Source organism: Ambystoma mexicanum, chromosome 1p (genome assembly GCF_040938575.1).
Source record: "Ambystoma mexicanum isolate Mex_15411 chromosome 1p, UKY_AmexF1_1, whole genome shotgun sequence".
In the NCBI taxonomy this organism is placed as follows: Eukaryota; Metazoa; Chordata; class Amphibia; order Caudata; family Ambystomatidae; genus Ambystoma; species Ambystoma mexicanum.
The window spans coordinates 677,856,878-677,878,776 of record NC_090921.1 but is presented as its reverse complement, the minus strand read 5'-3'; the positions used below and the strand labels follow the sequence as shown (position 1 = coordinate 677,878,776).

The 21,899-nt window shown below is 45.1% G+C and overlaps 1 protein-coding gene across 1 annotated transcript in view; it reads left to right on the top strand.

Moving 5' to 3' along the window:
- Nucleotides 1-21,899, top strand: part of MINDY1 (MINDY lysine 48 deubiquitinase 1) — a 362,529-nt gene that overhangs the window by 224,232 nt on the left and 116,398 nt on the right. The window contains exons 5-6 of the mRNA XM_069649763.1: nt 7,570-7,728; nt 7,916-8,018. Of these exons, the coding sequence (XP_069505864.1) occupies nt 7,570-7,728; nt 7,916-8,018 (262 nt within the window). The remainder of the gene's footprint in view (nt 1-7,569; nt 7,729-7,915; nt 8,019-21,899) is intronic.

Genomic DNA, 21,899 nt, shown 5'->3' with positions numbered 1-21,899 from the left:
TATGTCGAACATTTTTTCGAATGACAAATATGTCAAACATTTTACCAAAATTGTTTTTCTTCGAATGTATTATTTTTTAATTTACATGTTTTTGTTTTGTTTCGCGAGTAAAAGAAAAGTTACAAAAAAAGTTACAAAAAAGGGGGGGGGATCCCCCCATTGTAAACAAAAAATAACAAAAAAAAAGACATTTGAATTTTTTTTTCTGTGGAATGTTTTCGACATTATGACATTCGAAAAAATGTAATTCGAAATAGTCACTAGGAACTGCCATATCCATAAATTTAACTATATGTCTATACTTGCTAATTCTCGGGTAGGCACCCAGGAGGCATTCTTTCGGTGACCATTCATATCTTACTACTTACCACCCGCCTTTCTGCAGGCCTGTTCTATCTTGTTCCAAAAGCATTGCGTCTTCATTCACCCCCCAAAACATGTGTAACATCCCCGCTCCATCCGACCCGCACCATGCGTATGTTGCTAAATTTGGCGATTCTGTTTGGTGTCATATAGGTGCTATACAGAACATTTAACTGGATCAACCTGAATCTGGCATTTCTCGAGACCTCCCGGGGATACCCCTGGATCTTTTCCCATTCCTTTTCCGTTCTACTGATATCCAGTCGGCCTCCCACCACTGTTTCAACACTGTGCTTTTGGGGTTGGGTGTGTCCACTAGTTGGGTGTAGAGTCCGGGCACAGGCCTCCACCCATCCCCCAGACTGTGAAGTAGCACTGGGTCTGCCTCCGGTTCCTCTCACCATTCTTTCCATTTCCCCTTTGCTGTCTTTCTGACCCTTTGATACCATAGAAGCTGGCCGTTGCGAAGCCCTTCCTTCTCTCCCATGGACTCAAATTCTCTGAAGACCCCATCTTCATATACGTCGCCGCAAGTGTAGACACCAAATCTTTCTAATAGTCTAATGTTTACTAGGTCCTCTTTAACGACACAAACATCAGCTGCAATCGGGGTCTCAGATGAGTATGGGTGATCCAGCAGTTTCAGGGCCCTGTCCCAAACCTTCCTCCCCAGTGTTACAATCATTGGGCCGTCGCCCATGCACCTCATCGGGACCCAGAGTATCTCTTTTAGGTGTGCAGGTGCTACTAGTTGTTTTATCAGCCTCATTTCCAAGGTAGTCTCATCTGCAAGCCATTTGGCCATGTGACTGAGCTGTGCCGCCAGATAATATTTCTCAAGATCTGGTAGTTGGACCCCACCCGCTCTGTACAGCAACATCAGCGTAGTCAGGGACAGCCTGTGCCTGGCAGAACCCCAAAGGAGCTCCCTTAGCAACATTTCCAACATGCGAAATAATGAGGCCGGGACGTACTGCTGGATATTGTGAAATGAATGCAAAAACCTTGGTAGGACTATCATTTTACTTATAGCGACCATGCCCATCACCGACAGCAGCAGTTTTGACCAGAACCTCATGGACTTTGAGTCCCCTCACCACCAGATTAGTGCTATCTTCATGCATCAGTTCAGGCATGTGCCAGACATTCACTCCCAGATATCTGAACAATTTCAGCTGCCATCTAAGCCAAACTTGCGGGAGTTCCACCGTCTTTCCTACCAGTCCCGCTAATGGGAATATGCAGGATTTCCTCATGCTAAAAGATATCCCAGATACTCGTGCAAAGTTTTCCAGCATCTCCAAGACCACCGACACATTCAGGTGCGGATCCCTTAAGTATAACAGCACATCATCAGCGTACAAGGGCACCACATGATACACTCCCCTCACTCTGATTCCTGCATCAAAAAATGGTTTCCTTGGGTATATCGCTATCGACTCCAGGCCCAGTACATAGAGCGTGGGCGACAGTGGGCAGCCCCGTCTGGTCTCTCTTTGGATATCCCAGGGGGCTGACACTATCCTTCCAGTTTTCAGTAGTCTGACCCATCTGATAAAGTGCTCACCCAGTCCAAATTCTCTCATTACAGCAATTAGCCATTCCCAATATATGGAGTCAAATGCCTTAATGGCGTCTAATGAGACTATCGAGTAGTGTTTCCGTGAGCCTGTCGTTTGTGCCATGTTGTGTTGTAGTCGCCTAAGGTTTATGGCTGTGTGGAATGAACCCATTTTGGTCCCTGTGCACTATGATCCCTATTACCCTAGACAGGCGTTTGGCCAGTACAGTCAATAGAATTTTGACGTCATAGTTCAGCATAGCTAGAGGCCTATAGGAATGGCACTCATCTGTGGGTTTACCCGGCTTAGGGATTGGGACCACTAATGTCTCTCTCATGGTGTCCAGAAGCACCCTGTTCTTGAATGCCTCCTTAAATACCTCATGCTGGACTTGGGTTAATTCTGAGTTATATGTTCTGTAAAATTCGGGGGGGGGGGCATATGGTCATTCCCAGGGCTCTTGCTGGTAGTTAACGACATGATTGCTTCGCCTATATCCTCAGCCATCCGTTCTCGCTCCAGCATTTCGCGTTGTGTGCTGTCTATCTTGGGCAACCCTATCTCTTCCAATGTGTCTAATATGTCATTTTGGGGTACCAGCGTATCATGGCAGTACAATTGGGAATAAAACCTTTGAAAAGTGTTGTTTATAGACAATTGCGTCGTGTGCACCCCACCCGTTTCATCCTTAAGTGTTGTAGTCAGGTGTCTCAGGGTTTCCCTTTTGCACAGCCACGAAAGCAGCCTACTTGGTTTATCACCCTCTGAGTGTGCTCTGGTGGTTTTCGTGATATAATTTAACTACGACAGTCTGTCCCAGGCACCCTGACAACTGTTCCTGACTGCTGCTAGTTCCTCCTCCCCTCCCTGGTCCTCATGGCGCAGGCTTCTATTTGTCTGATCTTCTCCTCATTTGCCTCTAACTTGCTTTTCAGTGACCGCCTAATGCCCCCTGCACATGCAATGGCCTCCCCTCGCACCACAACTTTCTATGTCTCCCAGATGGTGCTCCATCTGTCTGCGATCCCCACGTTAGTGTCAATGTACTCCGACAACTTACTCCGGGGTCCCTCCTTAAAGGCGCGGTCCGACAGAGCATCTGCCAACATACGCCACAGTGGTATGTGCGGCCTAGGGCCTCTCATCGACCAGACCATTTGCAGGGGCGAGTGATCAGATATCGACCTACCCAAGGTAATATGCTGATTCTATCTGGGGGAGATATGTTCAATAGGTAGTCTATTCTCGTATATAGCCCATGAGGAGATGAGAACTAGGAAAATTCCCTGTTCCCTAGATGTGATTCTCTCCATACCTCCGCCAAATCCAGGTTCTCCATCACTGCCCTAGTGGCGACGCAGCATTCCCCACCCCTTTCAGTGGCTTACTAGACCTGTCCAGAGTGTAATCGTGAACACAGTTGAAGTCGCCCCCCAGATAAAAAAAAAACTATTGCGATAGGGGGCCAGTTTCATGCTTAACCCATTCAAGTACGCACAGGTCCCACAGTTAGGGAGGTAGGAATTAACTATGCAAACCTCTATCTGCTCAATGCTCCTCCTGATGATTAGGTATCGCCCCCTCTGTGTCACCCTCTTTCGACAGTAGGCGGAAGGGTACAGATTCGTTAATCCAGGTGTACACACTTCATGCGTACTTTAGAGTATGTCGCACCAAAGCCTTGTCCCCCTCCAATGCCCCTCCATTTTGACATTGCGATCTGACGTGAGATGGGTCTCCTGCAACAATGCTATGGAGACGTTCTTTCTTTTCAGGAAGGACTTGATACGGGTCCTGCGCATGTAGGTGCCCATTCCCTGGACATTCCATTTCAGCACTTTTATATCAGCTGCCTCCCACTGCGTTCCCCCTTTCAGTGCATTCCCAGTTGACCCTAGCCCCTTTCCTTCTCCCCACATTGCCCCTCCCTCTTTCTTTGTCGATGCCCACCTTATTAATATGTCAATTTTTGTGAAGACCGTAAAACATATCAACCAACAACAGATCAAACTTATCCAACTGCACCCAGCAGCTGCACTAGACAAGCAACCCTCGGGTGTCCCTGCACCATCCTGACCCATCCGGGGCATCTTGTGCGGGTAGTGGCGCGCCAGCAACAGGCCGGCGCTAGTCCTTTCGCAGGGAGGCGGCTGCTGACTCAGGCCCAATGGCCCGACAGGTCCCCCGTCCAGTTGGTATACTGTGCCCAGGGCACGGCGAGTTCAGATGGTCATAGAAGTGTGCCTCTGCAAAGTGGACTGCAAGGTTCTGTGTGCACTGAGCGTTGAACTCTGTCCCAGCGATTCAGGCTATGACTCTGCTTCTTCTCCCGACACCATGTTGTTGTGTTCTAGCCACATGGTAGCCGCGGCCGGGGTCTCTAGGAAGATAGCTCGTCCCTTGTATAGCACTTTGAGCCTTGACGGGTACATCAACATGTACTTAAGAGTTTATTGCCTCAGCCTGGCCCTAATTGGGACAAAGGAGTTCCTCGCCTTTTGTACTGTTGGGGTGTAGTCAGGGTTTATTGCAAATTTGGCGTCTCCTGAAGAACCGCTGCGACCCTGCGGCGGGGAAACACATGTTGAGGAATTGTACTGTCTTGTTTTGCATTAGACTGATGAGTCGAGTCCATCACAGGACTACTCTCTCAAAGAACCATTTCAACTCAAGATTCAATCGTACTCAGATCAAGAATCAGGATTAATTAATAATTCAGGCCACAGCCAATCTGCAATTTTCTCTTTCTAACTTTGACTTAGTGTCAGCAACTAAGTACTTTTTAAGTCTCAGCCAACTTGCAATCATTCTTTGAAACCTAGTGAAAGCAACTAAGGACATTTCAAGTCTTAACTAATTTGCAATTTTTCTTTTCGAAACCTGGAACATAATTTCAAAACTTAGTGCAAACAACTAAGGACATTATAATTTTACAATTGACTGGATTTCGTCACAATATTAGAGAAAATAAGTCAACCAGGATTCCATCATTGACCTGGTGAAATTTAACTAAGGACAACATATTTTTGCATGGAAAAAACCTAACTTCGACAAGACTTCATCTTGAATAAAGATTCTTTATTTTTATGTGTTCTAATTTTTTTCATTTGCAACCAACCCAAGGCTTTTTGTCATATACGTGTTTCTACCTAATACTTGAAATTAAAAATCGTATATCTTTTTGAAACCTACTTGTGTCAATATTTAATTTTGAGAAGCGCGACAGGAGGGCCTTTTCCCTTAAGTATTGTGTAATTTATGTATCGCAGGCTATGTCCATAGCCTCATTAGTGTACAATAGAAGCACCCAAGTACCAACTTGGGGCCTCCCTTCTTTTTTCGCCATTACGAGCGTGGTTGTTCTCTGTTAGCCCTTCTACCATTCTTGGAGGGGGAGGCCTGTGTGTGTGTGTTTTACTTTTGGCGGGAACCCTTGGGTGTCCCCACCTAGGATCCCGAGTGTTTGGGCAGGCAGGTAGTTGGGGAGGAGTTTTCCAACCCCTGTTGTTTGTCTGCCAGAATGCCTGAATAGAACCTGCTCCCACTGTAGGTCTGGCTGTCTTGATTGGAAAGCCAAACGCCCCTTTCTGTGAATTGCTGAGAGAGATTGCAGGGCAGTGCGTGCTGAAACTGTATAAAAGGTGAGGCTCCTAGTGTGAAAAGCAAGTCGATCACTGGAAGCTGAAGTAACCGAAGAAGATGACCAGAGACTCCTGCAGACCCTTTGCAACACTGTGACATGAACACTGCTGTCCTGATCCTGTTTTCTATACGACAGAGGAGGTCCAAAGAGGATAACTTCCCTTTGGCTGGTGGGCACAACCAGTCGCAAAACAAACCTTGATTTGAGCCATCTCCCGAGGTCCTGTGAGTTTCCTGAGCTGCGGAACCCCAATGCCCGGAGACCTGCTGCCCATTTCATATACATTGTCGTGGAAATGCCAAATCCATTCAGATCTATGCTCAGTCCTCAAGTACACTCAAGAGATCCAATCCAACTCGCCCAGATGCCCTCATTGGAGTGTAGGACTGCTGGAAGCGAAGAAGACTGACCAGCAAATTACGTCCTTTGTTGGTGCGGCAGAAAAGGCGCAAAAACCGCAGCGGGAACAGAGAAGTTGCTGAAGGTTGTGCCAGAGATCCTCCCTCGAGACTGGTGTTGAGAGATTCCATCCAATGTCCTGCCGTTTATCATCAGACCAAGGAATCCAGAGTTCGGGTCCAGAGCTGCAACATCGCGGAGCATCCACCACATACATTTTCTTCAAACCTAAGCTACTGTAGGGAAAAAGGTATTGCTTGCCTGATTCCAGAAAGTCGCTCCAGAGCATTGGATTGCACCTAGAGGTTTCCAGAGCAACACCCTATTACCTCTGACTCAAGCTGCTGCTTAAGTCCCCATAGAGTCCTTTAACAGGGTCTGAAACGTTGGTTAAACATTCTTGTATCTTCCTTCCGAGAGACTAGGAAGTGTCCACAGGAACTTTTGATTTCTGCTGCTTTACAAGGCTTTAAACAGTACAAACTCCTTTTAGCTACGGTTGCATTTTGGACTTTAAAAGACTTCCTGTGCAGCGAAACTGAAGCTCTACTAGGATGACACTAACCAACCGCTTTCCTTCCCTAATATCACTATCTTGTATGTGTATGCAGACTAAATACAATTACTGTATTTTGTGAGTGTGCAGTATTACCAATATAACTGTCAAACTCTTGTAACGTTTGTATATGTTCAGCAACTACCAACTAAGACGTTTTTGAAAGTATTTAAGTATTCAACAGTGGCTGTTGTATAAATATAATATATTAAAATATAGATTTAAGTTTGTGTGTTTCTTTGAATGTGGGTTCAGTGTATGTATGCGTTTGTGTGAGTGTTTCTTTGAATAACTAGGTTCAGTGTAGTTACCTACAGCTCAAGTCTTCCTCTTAAGATACGCCTGACTGCTCTGCCACTCTACCAAGGCACTTAAGTAGTACAGACTGATGCTAAGAGTTGCGGATCTACAAACCACTGGGATAGCGTACCAACGTCTTACCTCCAAGTGGGACCTTAGGAAAACTACCCTAACTGATACATTTCTCCTAACCACACTTCACTTGGAACTAATCAGCTACCCCAAAGGAATGAGCAATAAAACAAGAGAAGTAAAGCAGAAGGCTTTACTTGCCTCCAAAAACTCAGGCTAGCAGTCGTTGCAAAGCAAAAAGAAAGGGTGCCCCATGGAAGTCTATGGGAGAAAAGCAGCAGAAAGAATATCTTTTCTAACTGCAAAGAACACAATGTAATGGTTCAATATGGTTGGTTACAGTCCTGGAAATACCTTACTTTACCTCAGAAGTGGTATAACATATGGGTTTTCAGCGTGAATTCTTTCACTGTTTCACACGTAGATATTTGCTTTTGATGGATTCTAAAATTTTAATACAACCTAATCCTGGGCTGCTTTCCAGGATTTCATGTAATTCTGTAAACCAAAATAGAAGTCCTCTTTCCCTTGATCGCTTGGTTGTTTACATGGTTACGCAAAAAAAAAACGTTCTGAATATTATTAGGACGACTGATTGGAACTGAAAGGATTTAAACCTCTACACGCAGATCTTGTCTGTAGCGTGACAGATGCACATTTCTTCTTTTTCTCAGAATGTGAATGATGCCATGACGGTTTTGCCAAAGCTGTCCACGGGGCTGGATGTTAACGTGAAGTTTACAGGTGTCTCGGACTTTGAGTACACCCCGGAGTGCATTGTGTTCGACCTCCTGAACATCCCCCTATATCATGGCTGGCTGGTGGACCCACAGGTAAAGAATATGCAATAAATCCCAGCTACAAAATGTTTGTGTTCCCAGGAAGATTTAAATGGAATGAATGCAGTTGCATGATGGTTGCACAGTGTGTAAGGTGAGCTGGCATGCCTCTCGAGTCTCGGGCCATTGTTGTTTATACAGCCGTGTCACTGTTTTTTGTATTTTTGTTTTCCTGTTCCAGGGCGCAGAGGTAGTGCTAGCCGTGGGCAAGTTGAGCTATAACCAGCTGGTCGAAAAAATCATCACATGCAAACATTCGAATGACCCAAACCATGTCACAGAAGGTACACCTCTGACCTATTTACAGCAAGTCCAAACTTATCACTGCTTGTATTATAGTGACAAAGAGGTTAAGGGTTCCAACAATCTGAACAAATTGTTTTTAAGACTAGTTTGGAAAAATGTTCTTTCTGCAGCTTTCCCGCCATTGCCCTCAACGGAATCCCCAACTTGTTGCTATTGATTGACTCCTGACCTGACTTTTTGAAGGTAAGTAAACTCCCTTTGCTTTACTTGCCTTGATTAGTGTTAGGAGAGTTTTCCTAAAGTCCTACTGTCAGTCAGACTTTAGCAAGCTATCCCAGTGGTTTGTAGATCCCCAACTCTTAGTATCAGTCTGTACTAGCTCAGGACCTTGGTAGTGTGGCAGAGTAGGCAGACTTATCTTAAGAGGAAGATGTGAGCTGTAGGTAAGTACTCTGAATCTTAGACAGGCACAGCAAAGAAGCACTTAGACGCATAGTTATATACAAGATATAATAATTCAGACTGTAACGGTGGAATACTTAGGAATACTAGATAATACACTACAACGGGCACTATCACGCTTGTTTGTTCGCGGTTACATTTGTAGCAACGTTGGAAAGGAAAAAGACAAGGTTACCGTATCATCCGGAATTGCTCAGGAAATACTATAATGCATTTACTCTGCAAACACATATAGAAAGGTCACTTAATGGGAAGAAAATAAGTGGTTAGTGCAACATGAGCTTAGTTCACAGTGCTAGAGACGGTTTCTTCGCCTGGCAAGTCTTTTAAGTCCAAAAATGCAACCCTAGCTAAAGGCAGTTCATAGAGGGATAGAAGTCTTGGCAAACAGTGAATAATGAAGAGTTCCTGCAAATTCCTTGCAGTGTCTAAAGTTATCGAAGGAGCAAGTTAGCAACTAACAAAGGAGACCTAAAATCAGACTCCAAAAGGGGACACAAGCAGTGGCTTGGATCACAGGGAAGAGGGGGTTGCACTACGTGCACTCAAACGCTTTGGAGCAACTTCTCGGAATCAGCTAAGCAATACCTTTTTCCCCCACCGTACCTTGAGTTTGCAGAAAGTTTTCGTGAAGGCTCCTCCGCGATGTGGCAGCTCTGGACCCGCCCTCCGGGTTCCTTGGTCTGGTGACGAAAGGCAGGACAATGGATGGGTGTCTTCCAGCAGCAGCCTTGAGGGGATCTGCGGTTCGACTTTCAGAAACTTCTTGGTTCATTCTGCAGTGTTGGTGCATTTTCAGCAGCACCAACAAAGGATATGGATCATCCGTTCAATCTTCCTGCAGTCCCACACTCTGGTGAGGGGGGTGTGGGCGAGTTGGATCGAATCTCTGGAGTGTACTTGCGGGCTCAGCAGAGATTTGGACAGATTCAGCCTTTCCACGACGATGCATTAAAAATGGGCAGCAGGTCTGTTAGGCAAAGATTGTATGCAGTACCCGTGGGAACACTACAACAACTCTGACAACAGGTATAGGAAACCCAACCTTTGGTATACGCGTGTACTACACAGTTATGGTAGTGTGTTGAGCAGCCAGGTTTATTTCAAGAGGGCTCAGTGTGAGCTGTAGGGGAGTTGCACAGAGATTCACAGTGACAAGTATTCAAATAAACTCTTACACACAAGGTTTCTTGAATAAACCATTATTAATTTACTTGTCAGTAAGCCTTCTTCAGAAGGGAAGAATATGAAACGTAACACACAAATACACTTCAATACTATTCACTCTTAGTTTCTAAATCAGTACAACCCTTTTGGGATGGCCCACAGACTCAACCTACACCCTCAGGTGACTTCAATAGCTAGGGTGCTGGGGACATGAATATCTTACTGTTCAAATTAGAATACTGTTAGAAGTTGGTAAAAGGAAAAGATTATTAGAACAACAAGAGACCACAAATATTCTTAAGCAGGCAAATACTTTTGGATCCCCCAAGCAGTCATTCAGTATAATAGGTTAAGCCAAAGTCAATGGGCAAAGGTCTTATATAGGATGAAGGACTTCTGGTAGGTAAGTAGAAAAGTCTTTGAACAATGTTTTAGAAGTCTTTGAAGAAAAGAAGAATCAAATGTAGGGCCACAACCCTGTAACCCAATATTTATTTCACTGCAAGCGCACAGTTGCTTAACGGCCAGGCGCGCTCTATAAATAAATAAATAAACAATACAATACAATACAAGCCGTTAGACTTGTGGCAAGCAACTCTACATCAAGAGGTAAGTTCTCAGACTTTTTACAGTACCTTTGTATTGAAGAAAAAGTGCAGCAGGTGACTTCTGTTCCTGAGCAGCTCTGCAGATCTCACTGTTCCTGGGCCTCAGTCATGGGGACAAGAGGGAGGACTTCTGGGGACTCACCGCTCGCAACCAGCAATCTTCAAATCAGTGGCTGTTCAGTGCTTCAGCTCCTCACATCTACCACAAAGAGCAACACAGCGGTTCCTGGCTGTTGAGATGGGCTTTCCTTGCTTCTGGGGTCCCGCACTTGGTTGAGAAGGCTCAGGCTCGGTCAGTCCTGCTTCCTGGGAGTCCGGAGGATCTTCCCGGAGCTCTAAGCCAGCTTTAAAGCAAAGCACACAATCTGGTGTTCCTCTCCCAGGCTATACGGTTTCCAACAGCAACTCTGTGGAAATTCAGCTCCGTGAAGGATGTCCAGGTGGCTTACTTTGGAGTCGATTGGTCCCACCAACTCAAGGGGAGAAGTCGTCCTTGCAGGGGCTTCTCTGTCAATAAGAATTTGGAGTTTCAGCACAACAGCAGGGCTTGACCGGGAAAACCAACGGTCCAGGAGTTGCAGCAGGCGTCCTCTTGAAATTGTTCTTCGGTTCCTTCGTCCAGTGGTCGACTCTGCCCTCCATGCCAAAAGCCTCTGCTTCTATTCAGTTCTCTCCCATTCATTCCAGCGTAGCTGTCAGTCACCCAGCAGGGTGGCTGTCCTTGCCAGTCAGTCAGCCGGCCAATCACTACAGAGTGCATTTGGGTCTCCTAGGAGACTAAGCACAGGGAGATTCGGGCACCTCCTTCACTTCCTGCCCACCCCAGACACCCCGGAGCCAGAGGCGGGCTTCACTCATGAATCCCGCCAAAGGCAAAGCTGAACAATGGCACCAAACCTGGTTTGGCACACGACTAAATCTCAAGAAGGACCTTTCCACAAAGAAATGGTGAAAAAAGAAGACCGGGCCCATCTTGACAAAAATGGCACCCTTGGGTGCTTTTATTAAGGATTTCAATGAGGCGACACACCCCTTGGTCTCGGCCTAGTATGTAGCGCACAACTGAGATGCTTTTCTCCTTATTTTATGCAGATTCAATTTGAGATGGTACACAACTCGTATCACACCCTCTTTTCAAATACCCGGGTCACAATGGACCATGAACCAGGCTGGTTGGTGAAATACAATATTTATTTTAAAATTCAAAAGAAATAGAATTTTTAATATGGGGCAGCAATCACCAATGGGGTGATAATTACAAGGAAAATGTAAGGAATGCACTTGGTTTAACCTTATAGTGGAACAAATACAAAACACCAGGGAATAGGAGCACTTTTAGATTTAGGAAAGATTGCACCCAAGTTAGGATTTCCCCCTGCAATGATCCCTCAATCTACAAATAATCAATTCTGAGTGGATATAAAGAAGCAGTAGGTAATCAGGAATAAGAGGCAGGAAACGTAATCAAAATCCGACCTTTCCTCCCCAAATAAGAGGGAAAAACAGATTTTAAACCCCTTGCAATGTTATGAAATGACACTTGGAAATGGAGAAATAACTAATTAATGTGTGTTAAAAACCTTGAAACAAATACAATTCCTCACTAAAGCAACAATGCAAAGATACTAACGATCACAAATGATGGATTACCAAGAGCATATAATTTGAAAAACGAGTGGAAAGTTCAAAACGGATTGCAGCCAAATAACACGTGTAAAAGTTGCATTTCCCTTCAATTTCCGTGTAAACGTACTCAAACGGTTTCTTTAAAAAAACGTGTCAAATATTGCAAATCGTGATGTGGTTTTTAGTCTGGGGAACAGAGGTACATCACAGGGATATTACAGAAGTGAAAGAATGGGGGTAGCTGCAGTTTTGAAGGAGATTTTCAGGTTGAACTGGGGTTCAGTTTTCAGAAAACAAAGAGGTTAAAATGAAGACTTCAGTTTTGAAAGAAAGGCAAATGTTACTTGAAATTAATTATCTAGACTATATTGTTGAAGAGGAACACCGCAAGCACCAAGGTTGATCCGCGAGGTCAACCTTACCACCCCAGTGCTCAACCCCAACAATGAAATGTATGGAAATTAGTTGGATTACTCAAAATATAACTAAGGGCTTACAGTTTACACCAGACAAAAATTAAGTGAGAGATGGTGCTAGCACTAGAATGAAGGGAAGGGTTGCACAGATAATTCTGACAGTTTTAACAAGTTATCAGGATAAGGATAGGATGGCTTAGAGTGTGGGATAAGGACAAATGCAAGACAAGATAGACTATGGATTTCTATAGAGTAGGGATTATACTTGCATCCACTTTTAGTTCGGGATTGCTGGACTGTCAGCAGGTTTTGGTCACCACACAGCAGCGCGCCTGGCAAAGGACATCTGGGCAAAAGACAGCTGGGCAAGGTCGGGTCACCGGATGGTAATTCTGGTTGCTGGATGGAACAGGTACCGCTGGATGCAGTTAGTGGGCAGCAGTTAGTGGGCAGCAATTAGTGTTATCGGGATGCTTCCCAAAGAATACTACAGCTTTCTCCCGTTGGTTATTTGAGATTTTAGAATTGAGGCCTTGCTGGAAGGGTCAGCAATGCTTAGGCCTTGTAGTTGGAATCTGAACTCAGCAGGATGAATGGAACAGGAACGCCGGTGCAGGAAAATCAGGAAGAGTGTCTGTCTAAAGTCTTGTCAGGGATTCTTATTTATAATGCATAGTGACGACATCAAAGTATATAGCTGGGCAGGCTTAACTAAGCACACCTCTAACGACTGGATTGGTCCAGGGTGCTAGTCTCTGCCTCGCTCTCAACTGGTTGAATTTCAAGGCAGAATGTCAGATTTATGATGTGAGTTTTACAATATTCAAAAACCTCCCACAGTTAATTTAGCTAAAATCCGATTTTGCCACAAATGGTACATTTACAAAGTTGAAGTCTCTTCGCAGCTTAACATAAACAGGTTACATATTTTATGCAGAACATTCCACTCCAACTTTGAAATCTGTGAGACATTGTTTCGCCCTTCTAATACTTTTTGGTAATTTTGAGTATGAAAGATTCGGCCTAGAATTTTGTAACTTTATACACGTTTGTGGATTATCATAAGGGAGGTAAGTATGAACATTTGCAATGGGATCATTGATACTTTTCTTATAATCCCCTATTCTTTGCCATTTCTGTACCAAAGGTGTCAGTGAATTCTACAATGTCTCAAATTATACCTCACAAAATCACTTTTAAACTGCGAAATTTTAACATTTTTACAAAGTCTTCCTGCAGAGATAAGTCTTTAAATTTTTATTAATCAATAGTTTTTGGAAATAAATGAAAGTCCTTTGTCCGTCACTGGACCATTTTTTTTTCTCTTGAACTGCCACCAACTGTCATTTCCTCCAGAGCTAGGTTGAGGTTTTCCAGCTTGATTGAAGGTTTATTGCCAGTTCCCCACTTCACACTTCCTTTTCCTGGGAGTTCCTTTGTCAGGGGATTCAGCACAGACCTGATTCTGTCCAACCTAGTAATTATCACTGGGGTGTTAGTATCTGCTGAGAGTTTATGGCGGTTCCCTTTCTTTGGGGGAAGCCTTAGCTCTGCCAACTGAAATAACCTGTTTTTGAGAGCTTGCAAAACCCAGCCCAGGTGGTTTAAAACCTTTATTTTCTTATATTTGGTCCTGAATTAAAACAAGCCTGTGGAATAAAATTGCCCATGTGTGTATTTTCACCAGCAACCAACCCCTTCACATGGTTAGGTAATAGGCTTTCATTCAACAGTTGTACTTTTTAAAACTGGCTTTTTTCTCCTTTAGTTTCCAAAGCCCATTTTCTTTTTTTTTACATGTGTGGTGCACCTGGCATTTCTTTTTAAATTTAGTTTTGCATCTCCATCAGATTCCCAGACTGTTTTGCAGCTATAGTTATTTTCTTGAATGCCAGAGTTTGATTTGAAGCACATATGCATTGAAATTGACATGGCCCAGATAACTGGAGTTCCTTTGAACTACTGATCTTTGATACTTTGTGATGAACTTTGTGAAGAAAATGAAGTTCCATCGTTGATTTTTCACAGAGTTGGTTTGACAGGGCCTGTCAATTAGAAATCGTGCTTGATTTTGCTGAAGCACAATGGGATATACTGGGCATGGCAGGGCCTTAGAGCAGATGAAAATAGTGTCGGCAGCATTATTTCAAAGATGAAAAAGTTTCCTTTTTACTGGGGATTTTGGGCTGGCAGCAAAGTAACGCTGCTTTTTCACTTCAAACAAGTGGCTGTTCGGTGCTTCAGCTTCTTACGTCTACCGCAAATAGCATCACTCCAGTTCCTGGCTATCAAGATGGCCTTCCCTTGCTTCTGGGGTCTCAACCTTGTTGAGGTGGCTCAGGGTCGGCTAGTCCTGCTTCCTGGGAGTCCGGAGGATCTTCCTGGAGCTCTTGGCCATCTTAAAAGCAACGCACACAAACTGGTGTTCCTCTCCCCAGAAGCACTACTTTACAACAATATCCGAAACCACCTAAACATGACAACATTATGGCAGTTTTCAGCTACTCTCCTATGGTCAACAAAATTAAAAAAGAAATCAAGACTCTGTGGCCAATTCTCAACACTGGACAACACACATTGGAAGAACCAAAATTTGCCCTAAAACGAAGAACTAACATAAGAGACAAACTCGTCAGAACGTTATGTGAAGGAAAAGATGCTCAATCTCCCACTATCTGGCAGAGCACTCCACCAACTGGACACTCCCCATGTGGCGCTTGTGCCATGTGTCCACAAACTGAACGGACCAAAGAGATTAACTTGGGACTAAAGACTCTGTGGATACAACGCCACTTTACCAACTGCAACACAGCAGGAGTTATATACCTAATAGTATGCCCATGTGGATTGAAATATGTGGGCATGACAACAAGACCAATAAAAAAACGAATGATCGAACACTGTTCCTGTCTCAGGACTAAAAAACTTACGGCCCCATTGGTGAATCACTTCATCACTGAAGGACACCGTCCAGAAGAATTCAAATGTACAGTCATAGAAAAGATCCAAATGCCCAAGAGGGGAGGAAACTATCGCAATATCCTCCTTAGAAGGGAACAAAATTGGATATTTAGACTGAATTCACACGTCACAGGTCTCAATTAACAGATTCAATGGAACGAGCTGGCAGTTCTTCCTCGCTGACAAGTAGCCTACAGCCATGAATTGACTAACACAGTTCAGGCACCTAGTCGGGAGAATATTAAGACATATATAAGGTATTCCAGTGTCACCACAGTTATGGGGACCCACTGGGGACACATAAATAAATGAAGTTACATGCCCTTAGTACCACGACAGAAGTCATTTGGATTCAGAGGCAGTCGGTATACTTAATTCTTATTTTACGACCAGGTTCTGCCATATCTTTACTCCAAAACAATTCCATATAATCCACATCATGAAGTTTTACCAATATTGACCAAGTAGGTCGTTTTAAACATATGCAAAAAATAGGTTGCTCATGTCGCTTCACTAATGTGCCCAATAGTTATAACAACTATGAGCCATAAATAGAGCATTGTACATAATAATATATGCAGCATATGTCAAAACAGTATTTAATACAATTTCGCGATTCTAACTGGTGGATTTCGCACACACAATATTCACAACGGGCCTGACCCAAGATGGCCACCAACTCTACCAGTCCTAAAATGGCGGTGGGACCAGAGAGTTGGCCTCTAACAGCACGGTCACACTCTCATTACAATAGGCTACGCCGATGTTAATCTAAAACATTGCACCCGCAGTGATTGACGAACACAGCGTTTGTTAATTACACCGCAGCACCATTCACGGTAAGCGCACATCCATAGAGAATGAACCAGATAAACATATAAACGTATAATCTTTACTTTATTGATGCGCTCTGCCCCGTTTTAAACCTTGCAGTTTTCAAGTTTTTTCCACCGTTAGGAAGGGCTTCACTTAAATAGCATAGCCGCATCACAGAGTCGAGGCTATCCTGATGCAAGCGGAACTCTATTCCTTTATATCACGAGAGATCTAATACCAGATACGGACGTGCACGTTGCACTACTCCTTTGTGGGTAAGTGTTTTTTCAGTCAATTTACACGTCTGTATATTGAAAACAAGACGCAGGCACACAGTCTACGTATGCAAAAATTTGCTAAACCACAGATGGATGCTTTAAACTTGCTCAACACGGATGTGTTGTAATTGCATGTTTTATGCTGTTTTCCACCAACAGGACCATAAGATTGCGAATGCCCACAGACAACATATTGGCACCAGTCACAGTGGTAAAACACCACACAGGCACAGCATGAGCCACCCACTAAATGGCTATAAGGTCGATCACTCTTTTTTTGCATGAATAGGGTGACACTTGAATAAGAGATTACCATCAGAAAGCACTGTTTTCAAACCGTACCTCCCCTTCCAAACATCACCTTCGCACATCCCCCCCCTTTTATGTAACTAATAGACCAGGCATTGACAGGAGATCCATAAGGCTCCTTTTGTCTAGGTCTTCTCCTGCTATAGTCATAGAGCATAGATGATGTAACACACATACTATATAGCATAATATGCATAGTAATGTGACTAGCATGCTTAGTGAAAGGGGCAACCAAGTGATCCTGGTCTTTGTCACTTCCCTTTAGGACAAAGAAGCACGGCAGTGGGTTTATTCACCAGCCCATTCAGGGAGCCAAGACCCTATTGTTTTGAACTACTACTGCGTCCTGACGAAGATGACCTAAATTGCCATGGTTACGAAACTGGTCGACCTTCTACAGCATGAGCTGGTCTCATGCCACCAATGATCTATATGTTGAATAACTTCATATAGACATTACAAGCTGAACAAGACCCGATTGTTGGATCGGATCTTTGTAAATACAGATTTTGGTCTGTATACTTTTTAGGCACCTAGTAGGAGCTGTACATGAGTGTGTTTTTACATACCAGTTCCAGTTTATGGGGATACTTAGTGGCAAGCACTACACTGGCTAATAAAAGATAGAGTACAGTAAACAGTGAGCACTAGTTTACTTCAGCAATGGACATTATCTAATGTAAAATGTCCCAAACAACTCATTTTCAGTAAATTTGAATTGGTTTTTAAATTGTGTAAATTTGAAATAGGGAAAGTTTTTTCTGTCTATCCCTGTTAGATAGGCGGTGCTACAACCGACCTTTGGGGCAAGTTTACAGAGACAGGGTGTTCTTCTGGTAGGGACAGCCTTCTTTGTTGTCACTCTTGTTCTGTGTGTATGATAGATCAACAAAACATATGCTTATCAAAAATGCCTAGTTGAATGTTTTCTCCTAAAACCGTGATAGTGTTACCATGATTCTTGATCCACGGTAGGAATGCAAGACTGACCTTGTTAGGTCCACAAGTATACCCTTGGTGTTATAGTACCTCTCCCTGGCTATTCGGTTTCCAGCAGCAACTCTGTGGAAATTCAACCAGCTCAGAGAGGATGTCCAGGTGGCTTACTCTGGAGTTGATTGGTCCCACCAAGTCAAAGGTAGAAGTCGTCCTTGCAGGAGCTTCTCTGTCGATATGAATTTGGAGTTTCAGTACAGCAGCAGGGCTTCACTGGGCAAACCAACGGTCGAGGAGTTGCAGCAGGCGTCATCTTCAAGTTGTTCTTCGTTCCAGTGGTAGACTCTGCCTTCCAAGCCGAAAACCTCGCCTTTTATGCAGCGTTCTCCCATTAGTTCCAGCCTAGCTGTCAGTCACCCAGCAGGGTGGCTGTCCTTGCTGGACAGTCAGCTGGCCAATCACCACAGAGTGCATTTTGGTCTCCTAGGAAACTAAACACAGGGAGTTTCGGGCACCTCCCACACTTCCTGCCCCCGGTCCAGACACTCTGGAGCTAGAGGCGGGCTTCACCTGTGAATCCTGCCAAAGGCAAAACTAACAAAGGGACCAAACCTGGTTTGGCGCGCAGAGGAAATCTTAAGAAGGACCTTTCCACAAAGAAATGGCAAAAAAAAGATTCGGGCCATTTTGACAAAAATTGCACCCTTGGGTGCTTTACTGCAGCCGCGAACGCAGCCCGCAGTAAATGCATACCATGGTAGTTAAAAGTAAACCACTGCCACCAGCCATTCAGCGAGGAACGGGTAACATAAAAATGTTACATGAGAAGCTCGACAAAGGGGATACTAGGTAACCCCTCCAGCACCCTATTATACGATAGTGTGTGCTGGGTCTAGAAAGTTACAAATGTAAGTAAAGTCAATTTCACTTTACTGCTCTGGGAAACTGTAGTTTATCCCAGAGAATGTATTTAAACCTTTTGGGAAATCTAAGAGACTTCCCTGTGTCACTGCACTCGAGGTGTTGTGTGACACAGTGCAAACGATGATGCCAATGGAGTTTGTCAGCCTCCACAACCAAAAAGCAACACAGTGGATAAAATCACATTAAAAAAATGAGAGAGTGGGAAAAAGGGTTAAAAAGTCCTCGAAATCCAGCCAAGTTGCTGGGGGTCTCTAGGGTAGAGGGAATTTGCACATTTCAGAGAATTCTCCAGAACAATATTTGCCAGAGGCTGTCAAAATTTATACAGCCCTTGGCAGTTTTAATGGAGAAGATCCCTTACATTGGAGATTTGGCAGGGAGGAGGGGGACAAGCCCTTGTGAAGATCTAGGTTAAAATTACTGTAAACAACTGCACCCAACTGAAGACCTCTGCACAGTTGTTGAAGACATTCAGCATTGCCTCCACCAAGTCCGGGTGAAGCCCTATTCTTTTACATCAATTTCGTGAAGACCCTAGATGGTGCTTTGGGTCAGTGGAAGAAACTAGCCTCAACCCCTGCATCCTGATCCTGCCCTCTATAACCTTTTTTTTTTAAAAAAATTTATTTTGAAAACAAATAAACAATACAAACCAAACTTGCAGCATTATTTACAACAGACTCGTGAACATCAATTAACGCACGTTACTGCTCCCCAAATCCCCCCTTCCTCAAGAGCTTATTTGCGACCAGTTTTTTGTAGTTAATGTTGCAGAGCCTTTCCCAAAGCTCTGCGCACCTTTGCTGCAACTCGAGTACAAGTTCTGCATCCCCTCCCGCCCTGTTGCTTTCGCGCTCCAGTTTCTCTTCCCCTTCCTCTAGTTCCGTTAGGACCCCACCCTGTAGGCCTTTTGACTTAGCAATCGCAGCACCCCGCAATACCACCTTAAAGGCTTCCCAGAGCGTGCACGCTGAATCTACGCTGCCTGTGTTTACCTCAAAGTACTGTGTGATCGCATCCCTGATATCTTCTCTGAAGACTGGGTCTCGGAGCGCCTCCGCCCGGAGGCGCCATGTCGGTATCCGCGCCCTGGGGCGGCAGTACTGCCAGCTCAGCACCAGAGGCGAGTGGTCCGACAGGACCCTCGCTCTATAGTCTATTTGGGTGGTCTCTATCACCACATCTGGTGTGGCAAAAAAGTAATCCAGCCTCGTGTGCAGGTGCTGCGGAGCTGAGTAGTGCGAGTACTGTGTTTCTTTAGGGTATTTCAGTCTCCAAACATCCGCCAGCCCAAAGTCATCTAGAAATGTCTGCAATACCCTGGCCGCTGGGGCGGGCCTATCAATCTTCCCATCAGATCTGTCTGCCTTTGGGTTGAGCACGCAGTTGAAATCCCCTCCCCAGATAACCGCTCCTCCCATACACGCGCCCAGATGAGTACACAGGGTTCTAAAATACGTTGCAGTGTTTTGGTTGGGGGCATACGTATTTATAATGCACACCTCTCTATTCCCTACCAAAGCCTTTAATATGACCAATCTCCCCTCTGTGTCCACCACCTCTTGTGTAAGTTGGAGCGGAGCGTGCGGTGCTACCCAGACCAGCACTCCCCTAGCCTAGGCAGAATACGAAGAGCCTACTACAGTACCTCTCCACTTCTTCCCCACCAGTTCCAATTTTTGCTGGGTCAAATGTGTTTCCTGCAACAACGCAATATCAATCTTCTGTCTTTTTAAGTACATCATGACTTTGTTTCTCTTTAAGTAACTGTTAAGTCCCCTGACATTCCATGTTACGATCTTAAGGCCCCCCATGGCTCATGAGTGTCTTCTTGCCTTCCGTGTAGCGACTACCCTTTGCCCACGTGATACAGATACAGCTCTCCATCTTTGCTTGTAGCTTCTCGTACCAGCTCAAACTCCCCATAACTATGTACATGGCAAATTCCCAACTTCCCTCCCCTCCCCCCACCTGTTCCTTCCCCAACATCACACACCCCAACTGCTGCCCAGCTCCATTCTCACAAATCAGGCACCCCCACATCTAGCCCTGCAAGCACCAAACAATGCACAGAGCTCAGTAGGGTGAAGTCGCCCTAATGGCCACTTAACTAAAATTGTTGTGGGGTAAAGAGAACCGCTCTGTAAGGCTCCCGTTAATTCAATAATAACTACAGTGCTTATAACATTTAGTGCAATAGTCTGACTTTCTCTACTGAAGGCTGTGCAAACGACTATATTCAAGTCCCACGTGCCGCGCCATCTTGTGGCACCTTCTTCATGCATTACATATCTCTTCCGTGCTCTTTCTCCGTCCGCACTTCTGACTCCTGGGGACATCCTTGCGCATCGAGCCATCCCATGGCATCCTCTGGGGTCTCAAAAAACAAAGTTTTGTGTTTATGAATGACTTTCAATTTTGCCGGATACAGTAACATATATTTGTGGCCCGCCTCTCTCAATCTCCGCTATACCGTCCCAAAGTTCATGCGGCTAAGCTGCACAGACAGGGTATAGTCTGGGTAGGCCGTGATGTTTGCCGCTCCTCGTGTAATCATTCCTCCCTGGCCTAGGCGGGTTCCCCGGCGGCGGCCTCCTTGTTAGAGCTCTATGTGCCCTTTCCACTGCAAATCCTTGGGATAGGGCTCCTCCGGGTATCTCTTGCAGTAGCATGGATTCAATGAATTCCGTGGGATCGTGGCCCTCCAATCCCTTCGGCAGGCCCACGATGCGGATGTTTCGTTGGGCTCGTCCTTCCGCCTCCTCCGCTCTGCTCTCCAAGTTACCCACTCTTTGTATCAGGGCATGCAATTCGGCCTTATGGGAGGCGCAATCCGCAGTATTCGGGCTAACTTCCTTCTCAAGGGACTCCGTGCGCTCCGCCAAGGCCCTGACATCCTGTCGGAGTAGATTAACGTCCTCCTGCACCTCTCCGACCTTGAGGTCCAGTGCCGTTTTCAGTTCAGTGACCGCTAGTTCGAGTTTGGATTCCCAGGCCGCCCTTAGGTCCGCAATCGCAGCTAGCTTGGTTAGCGCCCGAAGTCGTCATGCCGCTTGCAGGCGGCTTGTCCCTGCTCTTGGTATTGTTTTGACCCGGGGACGTCTTAGCGAAGTCGTCTAAGGTGGGCTGTTTCGTCTTCGGCCTCACCGTTCTATTCGACATGACCCATAGGACCTGTATTTTGCACAAATGACAAATGTGCACTCAGTACGCCCCTTTCGCTCGGTCACCTTGCGGCCTGCTCCTTCCTTTGTTCCGGACATTGGTCGGCCATTTTGTGTCGTCTTTCGTCTCCGGCGCTCCTTATCTTTTCTGCACAGATCTCTGCCGCCGTTCTTCCTGCACCATCCAGAAGTTCACCACGCGTGGGCTGATCATTCACACACCGACATGTGTATTTTCAGCAGTCGTCGGCC